This window comes from Grus americana, chromosome 12 (genome assembly GCF_028858705.1).
Source record: "Grus americana isolate bGruAme1 chromosome 12, bGruAme1.mat, whole genome shotgun sequence".
NCBI classification, from domain to species: Eukaryota; Metazoa; Chordata; class Aves; order Gruiformes; family Gruidae; genus Grus; species Grus americana.
Window position 1 is genome coordinate 2,052,383 of NC_072863.1, and position 23,364 is coordinate 2,075,746.

The 23,364-nt window shown below is 50.5% G+C and overlaps 1 protein-coding gene across 1 annotated transcript; it reads left to right on the plus strand.

Moving 5' to 3' along the window:
• Positions 1–456: 456 nt before the first annotated feature.
• On the plus strand, positions 457–6,045 carry TBX22 (T-box transcription factor 22). Its single transcript, XM_054839557.1, has 8 exons — positions 457–662; positions 798–927; positions 1,217–1,318; positions 1,595–1,769; positions 1,977–2,141; positions 2,294–2,358; positions 2,441–2,526; positions 5,435–6,045. Exons 1-8 carry the CDS (start codon positions 527–529, stop codon positions 6,043–6,045), a joined length of 1,470 nt encoding a protein of 489 aa, XP_054695532.1. The 5' UTR covers positions 457–526.
• The last annotated feature ends 17,319 nt before the right edge of the window (positions 6,046–23,364 follow it).

Sequence of the window (23,364 nt, forward strand, 5' to 3'; positions counted from 1 at the left end):
CGCGTACGGCCACCACTCTCCCTCTCCTTTATTCCCTTTTTTTTTTCTTTTTCCTATTTTTTTTTTCTTTTTGTGCTGGTTCTGGTTAAATGTTATTTGCACTTTTGTTGAAAAAGTGGCCCCTAGTGTGCAATTATGTCAAATTTCTTTGAGTTTTACAATTTAATGGAGAACAGTAACTCTTTTATTGATCCTAGACGGGGCCGGCTCCTCTTCCCCCACTCTTCCCCTCCACCACCCGCTCTCCCCTCCCTCCCCCGCTTCCCCCCCCGTTACTCCTATGAAATGTCACTCAATGTTTCTTATGCTCCCACCAGTTTCCAAAACAAACAGTGGAGGCTGCAGCCGTCTATTGACTCAGTTGGATGCAAGAGGATCTCGCCGTGGCCGCTGCCCCCCGACGGGAGCCGTGCGGCGGCCGGGCGAGGGTCGCTGGGTACCGGCCGGGATGGAGCCGCCGCTGCCGGGAGCCCCGCCGCCCGCCTGAGCCCCGCTGCCGTCCGGGGGGACCCCCGGCCCGGGGGGGATGGCGCTCAGCTCCCGGGCTCACGCCTTCTCGGTGGAAGCCCTGGTGGGACGCTCGGCCAAGAGGAAGGTGCCGGATGGTCGCGACGAGGAGACCGGGGCCGGCTGCAGGCAGAGCCGCAGAGCCCCGGAGGCGGGTTGGTAGCGGCGGGGACGCCCGGACGGGACCCCCGGGCCCGGGGCGGCGGCGGGGCGAGGGTCACCGCGGCGCCCCCCCCCCCCCGCCCCCGGCAGCCTCCCGAGCCGCCCCGTCCCGTTTCTCTTCCCCGCAGAAAAGCGGCCCAAGGCGGGCGCCGAGAGCCGGGAGGCGGGGGCCGGGGTGCAGGTGGAGCTGCAGGGCTCCGAGCTCTGGAGGAGGTTTCATGAGATCGGCACCGAGATGATCATCACCAAGGCCGGCAGGTACCGGCCGCCTCCGCTGCCCACCCCTTCCCCGCTCCGATTCCTCCTTCGCCCCCTCGGTTATTTTTTTCTTTCTCTCTTTTTCGTTGTGGTTTTTTTTTTCTTTTTCTTCTCCCCCCCCCCCCCGCCCCCAGGTTGGGATATTTTTATTTGTTTGCGTTTTTCGCTATTTTTGTTGAGTTTGAATTACTTGGGGGTTTTTTTTTGCCGATGCCCGTTTAGTTTTTTTCAACCCGTTTTGGCCGTTTAACCGGCAGCTCTTGCTCAGGACCTTCCCCTCTGCCTGCAGGAGGATGTTCCCGTCGGTCAGGGTGAAGGTGAAGGGGCTGGAGCCGCTGAAGCAGTACTACATCGCCATCGACGTCGTCCCGGTGGACTCCAAAAGATACAGGTACGGGGGGAACCGGCGGGGCGGCCACCCACCCCCACGCACACCCCCAAACCCACGCGGGATCCCTCTTGCCAGGATGAGCGTTTGGGATCTGCGGTCTGCTCAGCCCCATCTGCATTTACTGAGCGTATGTGAAACAGGGGCTGCACAGGCGTGCGGCGCGGGGGGAACCGCCGGGCTCGGATGCACGTATAGGGTCTATAGGTGTGCGTGGGCGTGGGCGGGCAGGTCGCGGAAGGGCTCTTCGCCGCCTGACCGCGGGCCGGGCCGGGCCAGGTATGTCTATCACAGCTCGCAGTGGATGGTGGCGGGGAACACGGACCACTCCTGCATCACCCCGCGGCTCTACATCCACCCCGACTCCCCCTGCTCGGGGGAGACCTGGATGAGGCAAATCATCAGCTTCGACCGGGTGAAGCTCACCAACAACGAGATGGACGACAAGGGGCACGTAGGTGTGGGGCAGCCCGGCCTGGGGGGCCGCGGGAGGGGGGCAGAGCATCACCCCGGGGGGCAGCACCGACAACGCGGCGGGCCGGTCCCTCTTACCGGGGCTGAGGGCTGAGGGCTGAGGGCTGGGTCCCCCGCGCGTCTTGCATCGGGCTTTCTTCCTGCCCTTCTCCCTCTCGGGGGGCTCAGCCTGCCTCTCCCCCCGCAGATCATCCTGCAGTCCATGCACAAGTACAAGCCCCGCGTCCACGTTATCGCCCAGGACTCCCGCTTCGACCTAGTGCAGATCCAGTCGCTGCCGGCCGAGGGGGTGCAGACCTTCTCCTTCCAGGAGACCGAGTTCACCACCGTGACGGCCTACCAAAACCAGCAGGTACTGGGGACCCGGGGGGGACGCAGAGCCCCGACGGTACCGGGACCCGGGGGGACGCAGAGCCCCGACGGCCGCGGCGGCCGGTCCCGGCCCGCCCCGCACCCCAACGGCCCCTCTCGTTCCCACCCCCCTCCCCCCCCCCCCCCCCCCAGATCACGAAGCTGAAGATCGACAGGAATCCCTTCGCCAAAGGTTTTCGGGACCCCGGGAGGAACAGGTAAGGGCCGGGGCCGCCCCTCCGCCCGCCCCGTCGCGCCCGCCGGCCCCGCCGCGGTGCTCAGCCCCGTCTCGCCCCGCAGGGGGGTCCTGGACGGGCTCCTGGAGACCTACCCGTGGCGGCCCCCCCTCGCCCTGGACTTCAAGGTTTTCGGCGCAGACAGCCAGGGTAAGTCCCGTTTCGCTGCCTTTTTCCTACCCCGCCTCTCCCCGTGGCCTCGGGGCTGCGGCCGCACTCCCGGAGGTCTCCGCGGGGGCGCGGTCGGGGGGGTGGGGTGTCTTAAACCATTAAAATAATGAGATGGGTTCCGAAAACGAACCGGCGGTCAACGGAACGTTTTGGGAAGCCAATTCCACGTGTTTTCGGCAAAACCTGCTGTTAAAATCGATTTGAGGAGCTGCGCGCTCGCCCCGGGAAGAGGAGGGTGACGGCGCGGTCTGCCTTCATCGCCTGGCAGAAACCAGATTTAGATGCGCAGGAAAAAAAAAAAAATATTTGAGTATGTAGGAGGCTAATTTAGAGTCGGGTTGTTAGGGCTTTGATCCTGTTAAACTAATTGTTTCCAACCCGTTTGAGACTATTAGCTAAACCCGTGATAATACAGACCGCCCGTGTCTTCTGCAGCCGGCTGCTTCTGTGCGAGCAACTGCATTGTGCAACGGAAAATAAAATAAAATTAGCTGCTGTTTAGGATGTAGCAGCCCCACAGCCCGTTAACTCCGCAGAAATGCAGGGAAAAGGGAAAAGTTTTCCGGGGAAAACGATCTCCCTCCGCCTGACAAGCGCACATCGGTCTCTCTCAGCCCTTTTCCAGAAAAACGGCTTTTGGAAATCGTATTTGAAAACTGATTATTCATAGTGCTGAAGGGAAAAAACCAAAAAACTAACGGAGCATTTGCGCTCCAGTTTGGGTTTAAAGTCACCAGTTTAACTCTCATTTATGTTAGGAACTCTCCAAAGACATTTGTACTGGGGCACACCAAAGCATTCCCTTCTCTGCAGTGAAATACTGCAAAAATCACAGCAAAATTCCATGCTGTACAGGCGTAAAAATGCGGAGATGTAAAAAAATCAGACTCGGGAGAAATTAAGAGGTTTACTGGGTTGTAAAGAGAACTAGATTTATTATTATTTTTTTTAAATTTAGAAAAGACCTTATGCAAAAAGCCCCTTTTGAACCCGTTTTGCAGGCTGTGATGCAGTATCGAGGAGAGGAGCTGATGGATGGGCTGCAGTGGGGAATGAGAGAACAGCAACTGCCTCGATTATTGTACAGATGCTAAAATATTAGGGCTTCCTGAGATTTTTTTTGCTAGTCTTAATGCAATTGGTATTTTTCTTCAGAGTAAATTTCCAGGACTGATGTAAATATAAAAAAATCTCCGATTCCACTAATAGTAAAACTGTATTTCTGAAGAAAAGCTGAAAAATAGAAATCCTGAAGCCCCCAAACCAGAAGGTAAATTAAAAGACAGCACGAACAATATGCTGGAGAAAGAATCGGCGATAAACTTGCGATTTTTAAGCCGAATAGAAAAGGCAGAAAGAATCTGCTCTTTGAGCTGCTCTGTCCTCCCCGCTGTGATCTCCGTTCCCAAACTTGCGCTGGAAGTCGCGTGCTGTTATTGCTTAGGACGCCTTGAAGCAAATGCTAACACTCGTTTGCTCTGCTACAGCTAGCTGCATAGGGATTCGTTCGCTGCCTCGCACTCACCAATATCGGCTCAAGCCCATCATTTCACATGACCAAAAGTCCCTGAGTCCTGGGAGGACGTCAGGACGTGTACATCGGGAGAGGACCAGACCCCTGCCCTGCATCCGCTCCTGCTGATGTCAGTACTGAAACAGCCGCTGACATCAGCGCGGAAGGGTGAGACGTTCAAGCCGTAAAACGTTCCCGGATTATTGCGAATAGGTGCCGCCTGCGCGTTACCCAACCTGTAAGGTACTCGGCTTGCTGGGAGTTTGCAAAAGTAATTTGCACCACGTCGGAAATCTTTGTGGGTTTTTTAAGTTTGATATACTAGCAGATATGGCTTGGCGATACAGCTGATTCTGCGTTGCTGATTGCATGTAGAGCCTGACCAGATCACATCCAGACGGTACATCATTTGGAATTAAATATAAATAGAGAAAAACACATAGTAAAAATGGATCCACTTTCCCTTCCTTTCTCAGTGACTTTGGTAAGAAATGAAAATAGAGAGGGGGAAAAAAAAAAACCAAACCGCTCTGGAAGAATGTGGTAATGAATGTGCAGCAGAGACATACGGCTCTTAAACGGCGTTAGATGAAACCAGCATCTGTTTAGCACCGGGCCGGCCGCTCCAGAGCACCATCCCCACGCCAGAGCAGCCGCCGCCGCTTAGTTTTTGCTCTCGATGTTGCTCCGGAGGAGCGGCGAGCCGGGGCTGAACAGTGATGTTACACACTAGCGGCCTCGGCTCACACGTGTGAAGCGAGCCGGTGTCGCTTTTCTACCAAATTATGAAAGTGTTCATTGATTCATTTCAGAAAGGAGAATGTTAAAATGACATGTGCATTTAAAGTTTCTGGAGACACCTATAGTATTCAAGGGTATGTTTCAAATTGCATGGGAAACCAAGTAAAATTAGTCAATTCCTGTGAGCAGAAAGGTACAAAAAAAATCTCCATCAGGCTGAATGCATTTTTTTGTTCTTATATACAAGGGGGAAAAGCTGCCTGTAATTTGCCCGAAAAATAGGGAACCTAAAATAGCAACGGTGTGTGTCTAACAGGAGACAGTCATGGGTTGTATAGCGAGGCGCAGACCCGGCAGGTACCTGTACGTGTGGAGCTGAACTTCATCGCTGTCCCGCAAATCAATGGGATTAGACACGCGTGACTGTTGTTCTTAGACAGGCGCCAAGTAACAATAACAAATAATTTACGGACAGGTCTTCCCATTTTCCAGGAGCTGATTTTCGGAGCGGGTTTGTGCTTGGATGGACACCGGCAGCGGGGAAATGTGGAGTGGGAGCAGGAGTCCCCCCAGGGTTCCTTGGCTGTGAACATCAGCCTGCCCAGCTTGGATGGTTTCTGTTTCCCTTTTCAGGTGGGAGCTCCGGTTCTTCGCCGGTGACCTCCAGCGGTGGGACGCCCTCTCCTCTCAACCCCCTGCTCTCTCCATCGTGCTCACCTCCTACATTTCACTTGTCAGCGAGCAACATCGGCGTGTCGTGCCCCGAGACCTACCTACACAACCTCAACGTGCCACTCTACTACAAGATTTGTCCTACGAGCTTCTTAAGACAACAGTCTCTCATCTTTCCAAGCCACGAAAAACCGGGAGGCACCAACCCGCAGCTTTTACCCCACTTCATGGTGGATATGCCAAAACTCTCTTCCCTCAGCATAACCAATCTGAAAAACGCTAAAGCTGAAGACATGAACGGGCAATGTCTACAAGTACCCAATTCTGCTAGTCAAATGCTGTATGGATTACATGCATCTGGAAACATTTTCCCATCAAGTCCCATTGCTCGGGAAGCACTTAATTGTTCTTTACATCCTCCATATGGCTTGTACGGTTATAACTTCTCCGTGCCATCTAGACTGATGAATGCAGCAAGCCATTTCAAAGTGAGTGACAGCATTCCCGCTTCTTTGAGAGATGGCAGATGTAATCACTCTAACTGGCACCCGACGATTAACCATTGCCTTTAGTGGAATTATAGAATATTTCTAAGCATTGATATGTAAAACAAGCCTTTCCTTCCTTCATACCCAAGGGCTTGCTAGTTATTGACTATGAAATACTGCATGATACAGGAGCGGCGTGTCTAGGCATTTCTTAAATGTTGGGTTTGGGGTTTTTTTTTGTGGGCAAACGTGTCGTGTTGTTGGGAGGGTGGAGGATCTGGGAGCGTGGAGGGTCTGAGATGATCCACAGCCAGGTGATACCTTTTGGTGATATTTATGTCATGGTTGTAGGTTAAGAGCAAACTGTACGGTCACCTTTTTAATATTTGCACTCTGAAGTGGGAACGTAGACGTATGCATTTCTACAAGTAAGTTTTCCTGAAACTGTCTATCTAGCTTGCCTTTAGTTCACCCAAAGCCCTCGTGAGCTTCTGCTCACCCTGCTTGAGTTTTTCCACTCATTTTAAAGGGACTATTCGAGACCTTGAGTCAGCAAAGGAGCTGTATTTGGCCAAGTGCTCGAGCATGTTCTCCAATTCCCTTGGCTTTAATGGGTTGTAATTAATGACATGAAAGTGCCTTTTTGCTCCAGGACCCAGATGACTCAGTTATCAGAGTGGGTGAGTAAATTCAAGTATCTGCTGCCGAGGTAAGGAAAGCCGGGACAAAAGACGGATGCGTTCCTACCTTGTGGAGATGAGACAGTGGAGCCTGATGCAGGGGTGCTCCAAGAGCCCTCCTCTCCGTGCTCCTGCTTCTGGAGGTCTCCAGGAGGTGGTAGTGCAGAGCAGCACCAGCGTTGACAACGTGGTGGGAAGGATCAGAGGATGGGTGGTCACGCATCTCCCCCGTGCTGAGCTGGATCCAGGCTGGAGGACCTGGGAGATAGATCTCAGAGAGCCGTGTGGGATGAAACACCTCCGGCAGCCTTGCAGGACGCTTCTCCTACCCAGCGCTTTCAGCCCTGGGGGGCACAGAAGATCCACCTGGGATCGCATCGGCCAGCCTGGGCCAGGGGAAAGGGCAGGGACGCTCCTGGCTCAGTCCTGGGGAGAACACAGGTCCTTTCCGGAGAATTACAACTCTGCGGGCCCCAAAACATGAGATTTTACGTCTCTTCTAGAAGTCCTGTTTTATTATAACCTGTGGATATTCTTGTTATTCCTGTAAATAATCTCTAGCTCCCAAGGGCACAATATAACTCGCAATAAATTGGGGCACAGGTTTTATTCTTTATTTGATCGATGCTCAGTCCCTACCTGAAGCCAAATTTGTTATTTGATATATGACAGAGATTTGAAAATAGTGTTTGACTGAGACCGGCCGCATTTTGGGATTAAGAGAATTCTGTATTTCCAAACATAACACAGCACTCCATCGGGATTACGTGCAGGTTTAAGAATCAGAATTGGTATCTCAGTTCTGGTTTTACGTTCATCTGTAGCAGACGACAAATTAAGAACAGAACAAGCAATATCGAAAGCTGTTAAAATAACGAAACCTCACACTTTTACTTTCATGAGACTTTGATAAAAATCACCCAACGTTGGTTTCCCTAACTTACCTGCTTTGAGTGTTCGCAGAGCCCCCAGCGATACCAGTGTGAAACGGTGGGCCATGCTTGCCTTGCTAAATGGTCTGTACAACTGTTAAAACCGAACAAACCTGCTTTCTCGTGCTGTTTCTTAGCAGTTTATCTCACTATTTTTATTAAAAAAAAAAAAAAAAGAACCTTTTTTTCATTCGGGAGTCCTTCTTTCCAAGCCATCCCTCATCCTCGGCCGAGTTCCCGCGGACGAGCCCACTGCAGGCGCTGGGACGGGCTCTGCAAATCCCCACGGGCCGAGTGACCGAGTACCGGCCCCCACATGTGGTTATACTTTTGGGGAGCTGGAAGGCTCTTCCAGATCAGTCGCGGATTTGTGGGTGGATGCAATGGGTAACTTCCAATTTTCCAAATATTTGCAGTTGCATAAGATGTTCCAGAGTTGCTGGCCACGAGCTGGTGATCCAACAGATCAGTGTCTGTCTAGCTAAAAACGTGACCGATAATGACTAGAATAGACATCTTCGGCACAGACAATTTTACAGCAATAGATATTTACATTTGGATCAGATAAATTCCCTCTACTACAGCTGAGCAAACGCTCTCTTTGACGGAACCCACCTCGTTCCTACCCGGGGCATGTTCGCAAACGGGCGCGGGGCTTCCCACAGCTGCTTGTTTGTTCCGTGCCTTTCGGCATCAAAGTACAAACCCAGCGTGGGGCTGATGTGCTCAGCTAATTCCAGTGGAATCGGGTTGGGTCTCGATGCGCCTGCGTGGGTGGGTAGGAGCCCGGTTGTCACCACCCTCCCCAGTCACAGCCCCACGGGAAACACGCGCCCAGAGCCTGGTCCCTGCGAGGGATGCGCGACACCGGTACCCGTGTCCCTTGGGTGCCGGCACCGCGCTCCGGGGAGGATGCAGCGCTCATCGGCGAGGGTGAGGCAGCCGCATAAATACAATTAAATACAATTAGCTCTGGATGAGAGGTCAGCACGGCATGCGGGACGCTGTCAGATCTGGGTTATCTGAGGATACTTTCTATTTCCTTTGCCTTTAGCTCCTGATTTATCCTTTCAAATACCACTGTAACAAACAAAAAAGATGTCGGTGGTTCTTTACGAAACAAATCAGCGTTTTCAGGCAGCCGTAGCTCTCTGTCCTGATGTCCACGTTGTCGCCTCAGACCTGGCCAAGGTTCCCCGACCGTCCCAGCATGGGAATATTTTCCATACCTGCAATGGTAATTCAGCTGATGGTTCTGCTTATATGAGAAAAACTGTGCCCAAAATAGCGGATGACCGGCACGCTGCTTCCCAGGGGTGCTTTGTAAAACGGCTGCAGGTGCGAGGTGAGTGGTAGAATGCGGAAGAGTAGGTCAGTGTAATAAATCATTAGTTATTAAATGCGAAACCGGGGGAATCGAGGTCAATATTTCAAGTGGGAGCACGCGGCTGTAAATACAAATACGTTACATGCTGCTTTGTACGTCCTCCCCCATTAATGCTATTTGAAAACCTGTGGCAAGTGCAAAAGTTCACAGCTCTTTATATCAGCGGGTGAATACAAACGTAAAGCCAGTATTAGTGTGCTATTTTTAAATGGGAACAGGGAGAAAATAATCAGGTGCTTTTTTTTTTTTTTTAAAGATTAAACTTGCTGAATGATCTTAGCTATTAGTTATGTGACCTTTCCCAAGAAGAGTTTGAAGTTACTCGGGAATATCTGATCCCATTTATAGCACTCGGCAAATAAAACTGGCCGTACCGAGGGACGTGGGATGGGTTCGGTGCTCAGACACCAGGAGTCTGATTTAAAAACCGAGGAGACAAAACCCCCCCAGTGATAATGTTTTTAATCAAAGTGCAGTTTACTATCCGGTTTCACCCAAATTTAATACATCTATTGAAGATGCCAAACTCGTAGAGGGAGCGTCGGATGCAGCTTTTCCTGATCGAAGTGCCTTGGTTTACATTTGACCTTCTGAGGTTTGGTCTGTAATTAGATGATAATTTGTATCACAATTATGCAAAACAAATGAGACTTGGAGAGCGGGCTAGCCCGGGACGAATGAGCACCCAGAACATTTGAAAGGCATCCCGTATTAAAAGGCTGTACACGTGTGGCTGGGGCCGGGGGGGACATGCTGTTCCAATCAAGCTGCAGAAAGGGAAACGGCCGGTATCGGTCCCTACGAAAGGTTCAAACGCTCGTGTTTACAAATTTGTATTGCACGTTAATACGTAAACACACGCTATTGGAAACAGCTGACTCCGCGATATCTACGTGTTCCTTCCTCTTAATTTTGTGTGTCTGCCCGACTCCCAGAATACACAAAACATGCAGCGACTCTTTTCAAACATGGCTCAGAAAGCTAAATAACAGCTACGGCATCCGAAGACATAATTTTAACATCGCCGGCGCCGCGGCAGCTCTCCTGGCCCCTGGATGTATTTTGGGTACCGGGTGCAGGGGGATGCACCCCCCGCCACCCCCGGGGCTGAGCTACCAGCGCTGGCTGGAGCCGCGCTTTGCCGCGAGTGATAACTCCCTCCTTGGCATTGACACGCTGAACGGATTTCACAATTTTTTTTCACGGCCTCACGGAGGCACCGGAGCCGTGGCAAATGGCCACAGCATCACCCGGCCACCGCAGCAGCTCCATCCACGCCGGCTCAGCAGCGTCCGTGCTCCGTCCATGCTGCAGCCACGAAGAGCTGGAAGAAAGCAGCTTTTAAAATGTAAAGAGTTATTTTTGATAAAGTAATTTTGGAAAGGAAAAGAAAAAACACCTTCCTTGCAATGTGAATAAAACCTTACAACTTGTTAACCAACCTTTTCTTTCAGCTGTTGATTTGCATTGTAGGATGCGAGCTCCGGGCACCCCTTCCCGTGCTCGGCTGTGTCCGTGCAAATCGCAGCCTCCCGGCCCCGGGGAGTTCGAGCCGGTGTCAGACAGCCTGGGTGCAGCACTCGGGGCTGTGGGGAATTATCCCGGCTGCAAGGACTTTTGCAGATGTTGGGTATTGTGCTGCAAGCTGTTCATGCCTAATAGGGGTCTGCTCTCACCGAGCTCGCGTAGTTTCTGAATTTTATAGTTATTTATAAACCCACTTCTCCTCTGTGTCCCTTCGGTGACGCTCACAAGAAGGACCTACCGTCTGCTTCCATACATCAAACAATTTCCTCCCAGACTCCTTATCCCAAAGCATCGAGTTTTAAGTTTATTGTAGCAATTAAGTACGAGAAGTAGTCCAGGTTTTGCGAAGGACCCCTTGAGCTTATAAATCAAATGACACACACCAGCAAGTAAAATTCAAGACCTTTCTGGAGAGGAAAACACCAGTGATAAGGGAGAACCCCCAGGAAAAGTGACGTTGGCTGTGAAGGAGGCAGATCCTGCCCCGAGCCGGAGGTGGGGGCAGGGGCTCAGGACGGTTTCCAGCCCTCTGAAGGCTGAAGATACGTTAGAGGCACTAACGAGACTTTCCGATATTTTCTCTTATTTTAAAAGCCTCACTCTTTCAGGTTTCGAGAGACGGGCTTTTTGGAGAAATTCACTTTTTCCTTCTTGGCGCCAACTCCAGATCTCATCTCTGCGCTGGGTCCCAGCTCCAACAATTTCCTCTGGGCCCTGCCCAGCAGCTGGGAGCACTTAGCAGCTCATCCGCCCCTTCGCTCACCTGCCCGAGCCAGCCCTGACAGGTCCATCTGCTTCCAGTCAGGCCTGCAAATAAAATGGGGCCTCCACTCCAAGAGGAAGAGAAGAATAATGGACTTGTGTGGTTGCTTAGGGTTGCTCTTGTTGTTACTCAGATGATGCTCCAGGGATGGATGGTGCCTTCTGCTCTGGCTGCCAGTCTATCGGAGCGAGCTGCTGCACCCCTTTGCCATGGACCTGCAGCCTGAAATCAGCAGAAATTCACTTTTTTTTTTTTTTTTTAATCAGATTTGGGAGAAGATGCTCGCTGCTGTTGCATGGAAGGTTTCAAATACCTGATATTAAACGCCAGTTGGCATCGCGTGGGAAGGGCTGTGATATCCGTTTGCGTGGTCGGATGCTGCCCTGCCTGTGCCCAACCCACCCCAAGCACTCGGTGGTTTTAACCATCATCTTCCATCGCGCGTTACTTTAAGTGTCTTGGAGGCCCTGCTTTTGATGGGATGCTACGTGCACTGCAGAAAAAGCCCTGTATATTTAAGGCAGTTTGGTAAATTTTGTGGGTGGGATTGTGTTTCTTGGGTGTCTTCAATACCAGGGCAAAACGGAGCGATCTGGGAGGCTGGACTGGTTTATCCTCAACCAGCACCACGATGGTCTCCATGCAGACTTAAAGTTTAAGAAAAAAAAAAAAAAAAAAGGCATAAATCCAGATACAGAGCAACAGTTCAAGAGCTAAACTGTTCATAATACAGCGTTAAGAATTAATATCAGACGACGGAGCGCGAGGAGGGACGGCTGGCAGCTCGGAAAGCTCCTTCCCACCCCAAAGCTGTAGGACTGCTCGAAGGCAAAACCTCCCCATCCCAAACGCGTCTTCATGAGTCAAGCAAGATCTGATCCTCTTGCAGGACTTGAGGTTTAGGTGCTGGAATTAGGGCTTTTTCTCCCTGCAATGAGGGCATTTCACATGTCTTTCCATATGGATATCTCTCAGGGCTTTAAAAACAGAAGTGTGAGCCACCGGCACCCCTGCCTGCGCACAGCAAACATTGAATTTAGGTTTACACATATATTCATTTCTACAGTCTTGCAGCAAATCGTTTTGTGTGGAAGTGTTAATAAATGTAAAGTGGAGAACTAATGGTCTTAAAAAAATAAAATTGGTTATCAACTTGATAATTGGTTATTTGTATCAGGAATGGTGTGGCCAGCAGGACCAGGGCAGTGATTGTCCCCCTGTACTGGGCACTGGTGAGGCCGCACCTCATGTGCTGGGTTCAGTTTTGGGCCCCTCACTCCAAGAAGGACATTGAGGTGCTGGAGCGTGTCCAGAGAAGGGCGATGAAGTGGGGAAGGGTCTGGAGCACCAGTCTGATGGGAGCGGCTGAGGGAACTGGGGGTGTTCAGCCTGGAGAAGAGGAGGCTGAGGGGAGACCTGGTGGCTCTCTACAGCTACCTGAAAGGAGGGTGTAGCCAGGTGGGGGTCGGTCTCTTCTCCCAAGTAACAAGCAATAGGACAAGAGGAATCGGCCTCAAGTTGTGCCAGGGGATGTTTAGATAGGATATTAGGGAAAATTTCTTCACCCAAAGGGTTGTCAAGCCCTGGAACAGGCTGCCCAGGGAAGTGGTGGAGTCACCATGCCTGGAGGTATTTAGAACATGTGTAGATGTGGTGCTTAGGGACATGGCTTAGTGGTAGACTTGGCAGTGCTAGGCTAACGGTTGGACTTGACGATCTTAAAGGTCTTTTCCAACCTAAACTATTCTATAATTCCATGATTCTATTATTCTATTATTCTTCCATGGAGTAGAAATCACGCTGACTATCCAGCTGCCCCGTGCAGGTACTGCACATCTCCATTTACCAACAACGGTTGTAGCTTCAGCTCTTTGCTGAATTCTTGTTTTATCTTCATTAAAAGTCTTACCATTAAATTAATCGAAGTTGATAAGCTATTTCCTGTATCGTATTTCTTCTAACGTTATCAATATTGCTCATAAAAATATAGATTGAAACAATATGTTGTAATGTCCAGGATATAAGCCAGATTCTGCTGCAGCTCAAATAAATATGAATTTGGCTTTTGGCTTTCATAAAAGCAGGATAATGTCTCTATTTGGGCTATTCTAACGGATAACATCAGCCCTCTTTGCTTCGCTTCTCAATACTACCAGAATTTAAGAATTTAGACTGGTGGAAGAAATACAACTCTGTTTCCTGGAGATTTTTGAGATTAAACCAAATCAAAGTAAAGCGAAGGCCCAAACTTCATTTCCCACTGAAACGAAACCCAACATTTCAAAAGCCTTCATGCTTTGAAAGTGCTGACATTTGCCATGATGGACGTTGGAATTGCAAATGAGAAGCTCTTCAGACAAGGGATGTCAAGGAGAGGGCAGGGAAGAGTTCATCTGGATCTGGCCAGGAGAAGCCAGGGAAGGACTGGTTTGGCTCTGGCCAGGTCCAGGTGCTTCGTCCCCGCTGCTGTTCCTCCTTCCCAAGCCGATGTCCCCACTTTCTGAGATGGTTTTTGGCCCAAGGGGTTTGGGTGGTGGAGTACGGACCTCTCCCCTTTGGTCGGCTCCTCACCGCTTTGAAGACCCTACGGAGAGTCAGTGTTTCTTCAGTCCAACACGTATGAAAGGGCCATCTGAGAGCACATCCCATTAACTGCTGATCCGAGGAGCGTGGTTGCCTCGTCTGGCTGGTGAGACAGCCACAGCACCCTGCTCCGAACTTGAACTTCCCAAATGACCAAAAGATCACTTATTTTTAAATTGTTTTCGAGTATCATTCGTGCAGCTGGAGTCATGGGCCATAAAAAGGAGGAATTTCACTGGGTAGGTCTCCTGGACACAGAACAGAGCAGAGGATGGAAATGAGATCCAGCTCTGCTCAAGCCGTAATTTTTCGGAGGAGATGGCGGGTACCTCTGCAACTGATCACGCGTGGGGCTGGCGGGGCAGGGATGATCCTGCATCCGCCGACAGCTCCCGCCACCCCGCGTCAGATCCAGCCCCTGCTCGGGGTCCTGGTGGCAAGATTGTCTCCAAAATTTGGAGGCTTCTGGGTTTCCTCGGGCAAGCATCCCTCCCCAGCCAGAGCCGTGGTAGCAGGGACCGGGTTGGTGTCCCCGCGGCTCCCCCCGTGGGTTTGCTTTGCAGCAGGTGAAAACACAGATGAGTCATTTTCAGATAATTTGTCAGTTTAAAAAAAAAAAAAAATTGAATCAAAACATTCCTGGGGCAGGGGAAAGCGTTTCGAGTGGTTTATTTGCAGTAATTGGGCTTGGTCAGTTTTGATCTCGGCGTTTCTGCCCTGACAGCCACGCTCTCCCCAGAGCCAGCCCCCACACTTTAATTCATTCTTTTTCTTAAAATAGGACACACCTGCGAGGAAAGCAAGTTTCTTCAAGACATTCCTGATCTGGAGCATATTAAACCGATATTTTTGTTTTGTATTTTTGATGATTTGCTCCAGTGATAACATAATAGCATGATATTTTGCCTGGGACTGATTAAAACATTTCTTTTGATCAGCGCAGCAGATTGAAACAGTTGTTTATTACTGGACAAAGCTTCGAGAAAAAAAGAAAAAAAAAAAAAAAGGGCAGAAAAAAGAAACGGCTCTGGGTGGCTGTTGGGTCTGCTTTTCGCCAGGGGTATTTCCTTCACTTTGGGAAAATGCTCCGTTCCAGCCGGGGTTGGGGTTTGGGAAGTGAGAGGAGGGAAGGACGATCCATCACGCTGATGGACAACGGCTGAAAACCCGGGCGCTGGTTGTTAAAACTACACGTGTGCTGAATAAAACTCATTTCTCCCTCTCAGGACACAACAGTCGCCCGGATCATAACTGATGAATTTCTATAACCAGATTTAATGTTTCCTCAAAAGGCTGGCCTTTTAAGCTATATCCATCACTGCGCGTTTCAAAGCTACCTAAATTTTAAAACGTAAGACTTAAGTAAAAAAAAAATAATTCTTTTTTTGCTTTATTAACCAAAGGCAGCGTCATTTTGTTCCAAACCTACAACATCTGAATGTAAATGTGTTATTTTGCTTCCACTCCAGTTCCTATAAAGGCTTTCAAGACTATAGATTTTAATTACGTGAATATTTTTAATAAAATCCCCTATTTAACTGCTGGCAAGACTGTAAGGGAAAAAACAATAATATCTGGCTCTGTGTCTTTGACAGAATAATTCTTCAAGTTACGTTTGCCACGTTCGCGCAGCTGCGACCAATAACCCGGCTGTCTTTATTATTCTCCTACGATATGAAATTAAAACGAACTGGAAATGTTTATGCCGCAAATGGCGTGCAACACATTAAACAGATAACGCCAGCTACGGTTTTGCTTAAAACAGGGGGTTTCTCCTCCAGCAGAGCCGGGCTGTAACTTAATCCCGTCTTTTCCCAGGCAGCGGAGATTGCCGCTCTGCCGAAAGCCTCAGACACATAACAATATCTTCATTAAAGAGGAATTACTTCCATCTCGCCATCCCCAGGTGCCACTGAAAGCGGAGCTTTGTTTCATGTGGCCACTTGCAATTCCTGTGTTTATAGCAGCGGATTCCTTGGCTTCGCGGGACGTTTGGAGATAAATCTATTTTGGGTCTTGTTTGCTTCCCCTTGACTTTTCCCCGCAGCGTGTTTATAAGCTGCATATTAATTTCTCGGTCATGTCTTTGGTATTTTTCACCGCTTTCAGGAAAAAAAAATAAAATAAAAGAAGAAAAAATGAAAGAAAAAAAAATAAAAGAAAAAAATAAAAGAAAAAATAAAAGAAAAAAGAAAAAAATAAAAGAAAAAAAAGACAAAGAAAAGACAAAAAAAAAAGACAAGACTCCCTTGCATTTAATCATCTCAACCCAACATACTTTTTGCTTGCTTGCACCAATCGATAAATTGAGCTAAATCAAGTTCTTCCAGGCTGTTAATTCTGAAGGGCTCTATTCCCGCCACGTGCACCTGCCCCGTGTTTTCCTTGCAAGGGGATCCGTCTCTCCCAGCAGCCGCACGCGGCTCGGGCACCGCACCGGGAAATGCCGGGGCTGCGCGGAGGCCGCTCGCTGACGTGCGTCTGCAAATCCTTCTCCAGGACGTGGAGAACCTCGGGGCGAAGCCGGGGTGCGGGGGGGGAAGGAGGGAGGCAGGGCTGCAATCCGGTAATGGATTTCACGTGTCCCTCCGTGGCCCCGTGGCGCAGCCTGTCAGTACATCAGGGTTACGAAAGGGCAGGTACTTCCTTTCTGCGCCTTCCCCACCGGCGGGATTTCACCCCGTGCTGCTCCCTGGGTGCCTCCACCACCACCCCCCCAGCCCCGTGGCGGGTCCCCATCCTTGCCGTCCCGCTCCTCCTCTCCCTGCTGCTTTCCCCTTCCCCGTGCTGGGATGCAGGTGCTGGGCTCTGACATTTTAAAGCTATTACGTAAAAAGCACTTTAGCGTCCTCGGTAGCGTTTTGTTTCCTGCACGACGCACTGAGCGCTGTTTCCCTCTGAGATGACGGAAAAAATTAATTCAACATCTTCCCTAGGACCGGGTCAGCTCTGCCTGTCGATTTGGGTTTCACAGCAGCGTCATCGCTTCACGGACGTGACTAAATCCATCGACCAACCCATATTAATTTGCTAATATTTATTATCCATCAATTTAGTGCACTTTTGCTTCCAGCCCTGGGCCCCTTCCCTCCCTCCCAGCATCCTGATCCCACCGTACAAACCCACCCCGAAGCAGTGGAAACGGTTTAGTACTAACATACTGGTTTGCACTGGTGGTGGTGAAAGCTAATTGTCCCCAGTGCTAGCAAATAAAATAGAAAATTGATTTGTTTGTTCAGAGGGTTAAAGCAAGAGGAAGTTTTCTTTGGTTTTTTGAAATACGGTCTTGAAGTTAAAGTTCATTGATTTTAGCTGGCAGCATTGATTTTTAATAGAGGATTTTAACCTTTCGTGACACAGAAACCCAGAGATGAGTATTTCTCTGACTGATGTGCTTTACCACTGCAGATTTTCAGGGATTTTGCAAGAAAAACAGTAGTCTCGAATGACCATCAAGGTGAGAGCAAGGACTGCCGAAGGCAGCGAGGGCCAGCTGGTGCCTCACCTCCCTTTGGCTTCCAGCACTCACCTGAGCAATTTCAGTTTAAAAAAACTGTCGGAAAAATAGCATCAAACCCACAAAACCGAGAAAGCCAGGGGGAGCGGAGCGGCTTCCTTGCCTCGTCGCTCGGTGCAGAAGTCAGGAGCGGCTGTCGAGCTGCCAGGGCACCTTCACGGGGAGCTCCCAAACCTGGAATGGAGATTTTAGGAGAATTTTGCTCCCCCCGGGCAGCGCCGGGGCTGCCACTGCCCGCAGCCCGTGTGAACAGCCCTGCTCCGGCCGGGCGCTGCCGTCTGGCCCCTGGGCTTTCCCAGTAACCTGTAGACACTGACAACATTTAGCGATGGGATGCGGGTTATCGCCCACCATTTGCCTTTTTTTTCTTTTTTTTTTCTTTTTTCTTTTTTTTTTCTTTTTTCTTTCATTTCGTTTTTTCAATCTCACTTTGTATTTGGCTTTGCTCCCGGTGCAAACCAAGGAGCTCCCCGGGGAAATCCCGCACCTCCTCCTTTCCCCTCGCCGCAGCCCTTTTTTTGTCTCCTTTTGCCTCGGCTTTGAACCATTTTGATGCTGAAGGATTGTAGCGGAAGGCAGAAGCAGGATCGGCTTCCTCCTCATCTTTCCATAATTTTTTTTTTTTTCCCATCGCGCTTGCACGCGCGGGCAGATGACGGCTACCGCGCCCCGAGGTGACATCCCACCTTACAAGTGTCCCCCGCCACGGCTGCTCCCGGGCTGCAGACGGTCAGCGCCGCCCAAAATCAAGCCCAGCGCGAGCAGAACCGGGTGAAACCGCAGCGATCGCGGCGGTTCCTTCCGCGTGGCCGTACAGATCAGCTGGAGCAGGGCGAGGGCAGCGCACGGTCGTGGTTTGCGTGTGCAGCCTGGCCAGGATGCAGCCGAAAGCCCGATAACTTTAACAGACTCGGACACGACTGGAGCAGTAAAGGGGTTTTTTTTTTTTGTTTGTTTGGGGTTTTTTCAGTGATCTCGGTTCTTCTTTTCTTCCCGGAGTCAGAGGCGAGAGCGGGCGCCCGGCGGTCTCCGGTCACGGAGCGGGCTGGGGGATCAGCGCCACGGGCGCGCTGAGCCTTGCTTGGGGCTGCCCGACGCGCTCTGCCCCTTTTCGCCGTGAAGCTGCCATTTCACAACATGCCATGCTGCCGCTTGAGCTTTTAATGCACCAGATCGGTAAAAGTTTAGAAAGTTTGGCTGCTGAGAGTCGTTGATTTAACGTTAACTTCTTATTTGGTTCTGGCTGCTGAAGGCAGGGCAGTCCCGGAGACGGCAGCTCCCGTGAACCCGCTGAGCCGTCTGCCTTGGGAAGCTCTTCTGTCCTTTCCACCGCAGGATCCAGGCACCGTACTACCCTGGAGCGTGTTCCTCAGGGATTCCCGCTGCTCTGGAAGAACTGGCAGGCCGTGCACAGCGGCCGCGTGCTCTCGGCAATCTCTAAATCGCACTTGGATGAGAAACACAGAGCTCCTCGTAGCACGGCTCTGCCCAGGAGCTGCAGGAGACCCAGCCCACGACGGACGTGTCCCGTTATCGCCTGTCCCGGTCAATACGCAGCTTGCCGAGCTGATTGTTAATCATCTGCTGTGAAATGTTCTTTGCTGCTACGTGACGCTGGCTGGAGGAACGCAAACTCACTTCAGCTTTGCTTTAATATTTCAAAGCGTGAGGAAGCATCGTTACTTGTTCCTCCGTGGAAGCCCGACCATCTCTAGATAGCACTCGCGGAACAAAAGCTTAGATTTAAAGGAGCACATTGTCATTTTGGGGTGGGGTTTTCTAGGTTTGTTTTGTGTGGTTTGTTTTTTTTTTCCCCTCCCCAGGCTGTTCTGAGCAAAGCAGAGTTTAATCAGCACTCTCCGAATCGCAGCATAAATCTCGCCGGCGAGGGAAGCGCACTGCGGTGCGAGCTGTCAGCAGCTCCCTGTGATCTGACAGGGTCCAGCAAATGCTTCCCCCATCCTGACCCCGCCTGTCAATCAGCTTTCGGGGGAGAAGCCCCTTCTCGCTCGCCTCTCATCTCTTTGGCAAGGAGCAACAGCCAGCTACAATTTTGCCTGGCTGTCATTTATCATTATTTTGGGGAGGAAGGAGCCGGGGAGGCACTCTTCACCCCGAAGGTGCGGGCAGAGCAGAATTTGAGATGATGGGTGGGGATTTCCACCGGCACAAATGGGAATAAGACTCGGAGCTTTCCAGGCTGTACCAAAAATAGCGGACCAATTTCAATCTCAATTATAGCTCGGTAACCCCGGAGTATAATTCAGAAGTCAGCTTCTAATATTTCAATTCAGGAGGAAGAATAGCATTCCACTTCCCCCCCCGCACCCCAAGCGTTTTTCATTTCGTAGGGGCTAATTTCAACTTGAACACGTGTTTCGGTGAGATACTAAAGGATATGAACATACCAAAGAAAATAGGCAAAAAAAAGTTATGCAGAAACGCCCGTGTTAAGATCTGCGGAGGAGTCAGCTCGATAATACGTCTCCTTGCGATAAAATATTCCATTTATCCCTTTGACTGTAGTATCATCGATTGTAGCTCGCATTTTTAAAATACGCCAGCAAAACCGGTACTAGGGGATGGTTTTATCCTCCTCGCGCACACCTGAGGCTCCGAGGACAGCAGATAATCGGTATTTGTGCGTGTAAACGGGGTTGCGCGTGCTTTGTCGGAGCCAGGTTTTTGGGAAGGTGCCCAGGCTGCTCCCAGAGCTCTTCGGCTCTGCCGAAACCCCGACAGGGAGCTGGGCTCCCTGCGTCTGTTTAACACAGCCCAAAACGTGTGTCATCCCCCCCCCCCCCCGTGCTCCTCCTCTTAGAGATGATGATAAAATTCACTTGTGACTAACGAGGGCCTTTTTGTTCTCATCATTAACATCCCTTAATTAGCATTAACACCTCTCATTTCTGTACGTCCATCAGCCCTTTGGACATTGCTGTTACCACGAAGCTCCTACCAACGAGCCTCGTGGAGAAGAAAAAGATTGCCAAAAAAAAAAAAAAAAAGAAAAAAGAGCATTTACTGGTTATTTTGGGAAGTGCCCCCTTTCTTAGGCTTCCAGTCAATATTATCGTTCTAATAATAAACTGCTTTAAGAATCAACGTTTAAAATACACTACCTGAAGAACGTTTGTCGTTTTAGAAGATGAGTTAATCGGCTCTCATTCTGATGACAAAGGAAATCGGCTTTATTATTTAAATTAACGGTGTTATTTAGAAACAGAGCACGTTTCTCACTCACGCGGTTGGCCTGTGCGCACTTCCACGCAACGCGTTGCACCTGAACCAAGAGATTGGTCCCTTGGGTGGGAAGAGGGGGATGCTGGAGGTACGAGCTCGGAATGTGCCCTTCCAACAGCAAAATACTGATTTTCCAGCCCTTTTTTTAGCCCGTCACTGGAGGCTCCTGGGGTAGAAAGGCTCCTTCGGGGTTTGTGCCCACCCGTAGACCTTCGGCTCATCCCTCCGAGAGAAAGGGATGGCGCACGAAGAAGTGCCCCTTCCCTGCACCGCGGGCTTTCCCCCTTCGCTGTAGGAATTATTTCTTTGTTACTTAATCATCTGTAATTATCTCCTGGAGTAAATTCTGTTGGTGCATCAATTTTCAAACACAACAGTCATTTTTATCAGTCATGTTTATTTAATTTTAGCTGATTAGCGCAGAACCTAACAAGTGGCTTAGACTAACAGTGTGTCACTGCCCAAGTATTTTGTAGGTAACAAGAAGACATGGAATAGCGCACATGTTGCTTTGTCTGCATTAATCTATTTACATTGTAATTCTTCAACTGTTTTTAATGGCTGGTTCAGCTGGAAGCGATTAGTTGTCTAAATTAAAGCCACATTTCTCACTTTGTGCACTGGGAAGGTTTTTAGCTGTTGTCTTTTCCTTACTTTTTGTTTTCAAAATCAAGACGGATACCATTGGAAAATGCATGAGATCTTCTTAAGGGGATCGAGCCGGGTGTTCGGAGCCCCGTTCCCGCATGCTCGTCTTGAAGCCAAATACTTGGACGGGCCACAAAATGGTGCGTTTGAAGTCGAGCTCTGCAGCACGGCTGTCAGCACGGCGGCGTCTCGGGCTGCGCAGGAGCCGACCCAGCAGCCGGGCTTCAGAGGGAAAACCTGGGGGCTGCTCCAAAAGGAGGAGAGGAGGAAAGGATGGGGAGCAGAAGGCGCTGCAGACACAGCGCAGGACTTTCTGGGCAGTTCTGCGTGGGCAGTAGCCCCTTGTCTATAAATTAATTAAATTAACAAATATGCTTGTGTTGTGCACAACGTAATTTAGATAGAATTTCAGACCGGAGCGTCAGCGCGTGTTGCATCTCACCCTTTTTTTTTTTTAGTGCTTTACAGGGAAAAAATAAAGTCACATTTGCAAAGCAGTCACAAAGCGCTCGGAGTCAGCCTGGCCTTGCTCCAGGACTTGCACCCGAGTAGCGCGATGGTGCTCGTCCCATCTCCTCTGATCTCCCCGGCTCAGGATTTGCCAGGTCTGGCCCGAACATCACGCTCTTCTCCCAACGCTACAGCCAGATATAAGAACGTGCCAAGTCTCACAAGAGATCTTCAGCTCAGCTGGGAGGTGCGGAAGGCACCCGTAGCTGTGGGACGGTGCAGTCGGATGTCTCCCAGGAGATCAGGACCCTCCACGCAAGGCGAGGGCAGATCGCTTCCCACCGCAGCGTCTCTGCTGGGAATTACTTCTCTGTACGAGGTCAGCATGGTGCCCATGCCCGCATTCGTTCACCATGGCAATGGTACTGCACCTTCTTGCTGCGCAACCCCGGGGATTTAGATGAGTTTTTGCCCCTTAGGAGATGATAGGAGCCTTCCAGCCGGCTTCAATCCAACCTGATTAAGACCAGGCTGAGGCTGCTGGGAATTGCAGTCTCGGGTGAGATGTACTGCTGACATGCAGACCTGGGGCTGCCCAAGACGACCTTCAGCCAGAACGGCGTCCTCCTGATGGCACGTCCATGGTCTTACCCTTGGTAAGTATCAAGTGAGACCTGTTGGCTTCGTCCCTCCCCAGAGCAACGTGTCGGTGCTGCAAGGTGACGTCTACCTTGAGGGAAGGGATGACTTCAACTCTGCAGGAAGCTAACAACACCAGACAGGCTCCCAGATCCGCAGGAAATGCGGGGCGAGTCGATGAAGATTTGGCTGAGGACACAGCACCAGCTCAGCACTCCTGTTTACCTGCAGCAACTGCATGGACTCACCTTCACCGGCACCCAGACAAGTTTTCCTTTAAAAGTACTATTTCATACTATTTCTGTTAAAAATAAGAGACTGCTCTCCATGCTATCCTCTTATGAAGTCGAGGAAAGCAAAACCCCGCTGTGCCCCACATGGACTTGAGAGCATCCCGTAAGGTGGTACCCAGGGCACCACCCGTAAGGTGGATACGGGGGGAACCCCCCGCCCGGGGAAAGCGGGGTTTTACACCCCAGCCTCCCACGGCATGCCTGCAAGGGCTGTTGGGCAGGTTTCAGTATGGGTGTCAGATGAACTCAACACATTTTCTTTTAATTTCAGGAATAAAATAAAAGAAAATTCACACGTGGTACGGTCCAAACTGAGTCTTCACTGAGGCTGATATTCGAACCAAGGAAATCAAGCCTTTGGCCAGACTTGCTCCTGAGGAAGCGCTTATCTGGTTGTCCGGCAAAACAGGGTGAAAGAAAGGCAGGCTAATGCGCTGCGTGCACCTCTTCCTCCCCCCTTTCCACCCACCCCAAACCCAAAGATAGCGGCCCCAGTCAAGAGTTTTCTGCCTTCATCAGTTTGTCACAACCCAAGAGTCCCTCGAATATTTGTGTGCATTCAATTACCCTATCTGTCGCATCTGTAGCTCATTACATGCTCTGGCTGAACGCGCACGGAGTCGGGTTGCGACGAGGCAAAGGTCAGAGGAACCTCCAGCCTGCATTTTGCCATCCGTTGATTATTCAGATAACAACCAACCATCCAAAGGACTGGGGGCTTCTCTGCGGCTACAGACAGGA

What these genes read in the sequence shown, in the direction of transcription:
- TBX22 (XM_054839557.1), top strand. Translation starts at nt 527, where the DNA reads ATGGCGCTCAGCTCCCGGGCTCACGCCTTCTCGGTGGAAGCCCTGGTG. An exon ending in CGGCCTACCAAAACCAGCAG is followed by an intron (nt 2,142 to 2,293) that starts GTACTGGGGACC and finishes CCCCCCCCCCAG; the next exon opens with ATCACGAAGCTGAAGATCGA. An exon ending in TTTCGGCGCAGACAGCCAGG is followed by an intron (nt 2,527 to 5,434) that starts GTAAGTCCCGTT and finishes TTCCCTTTTCAG; the next exon opens with GTGGGAGCTCCGGTTCTTCG.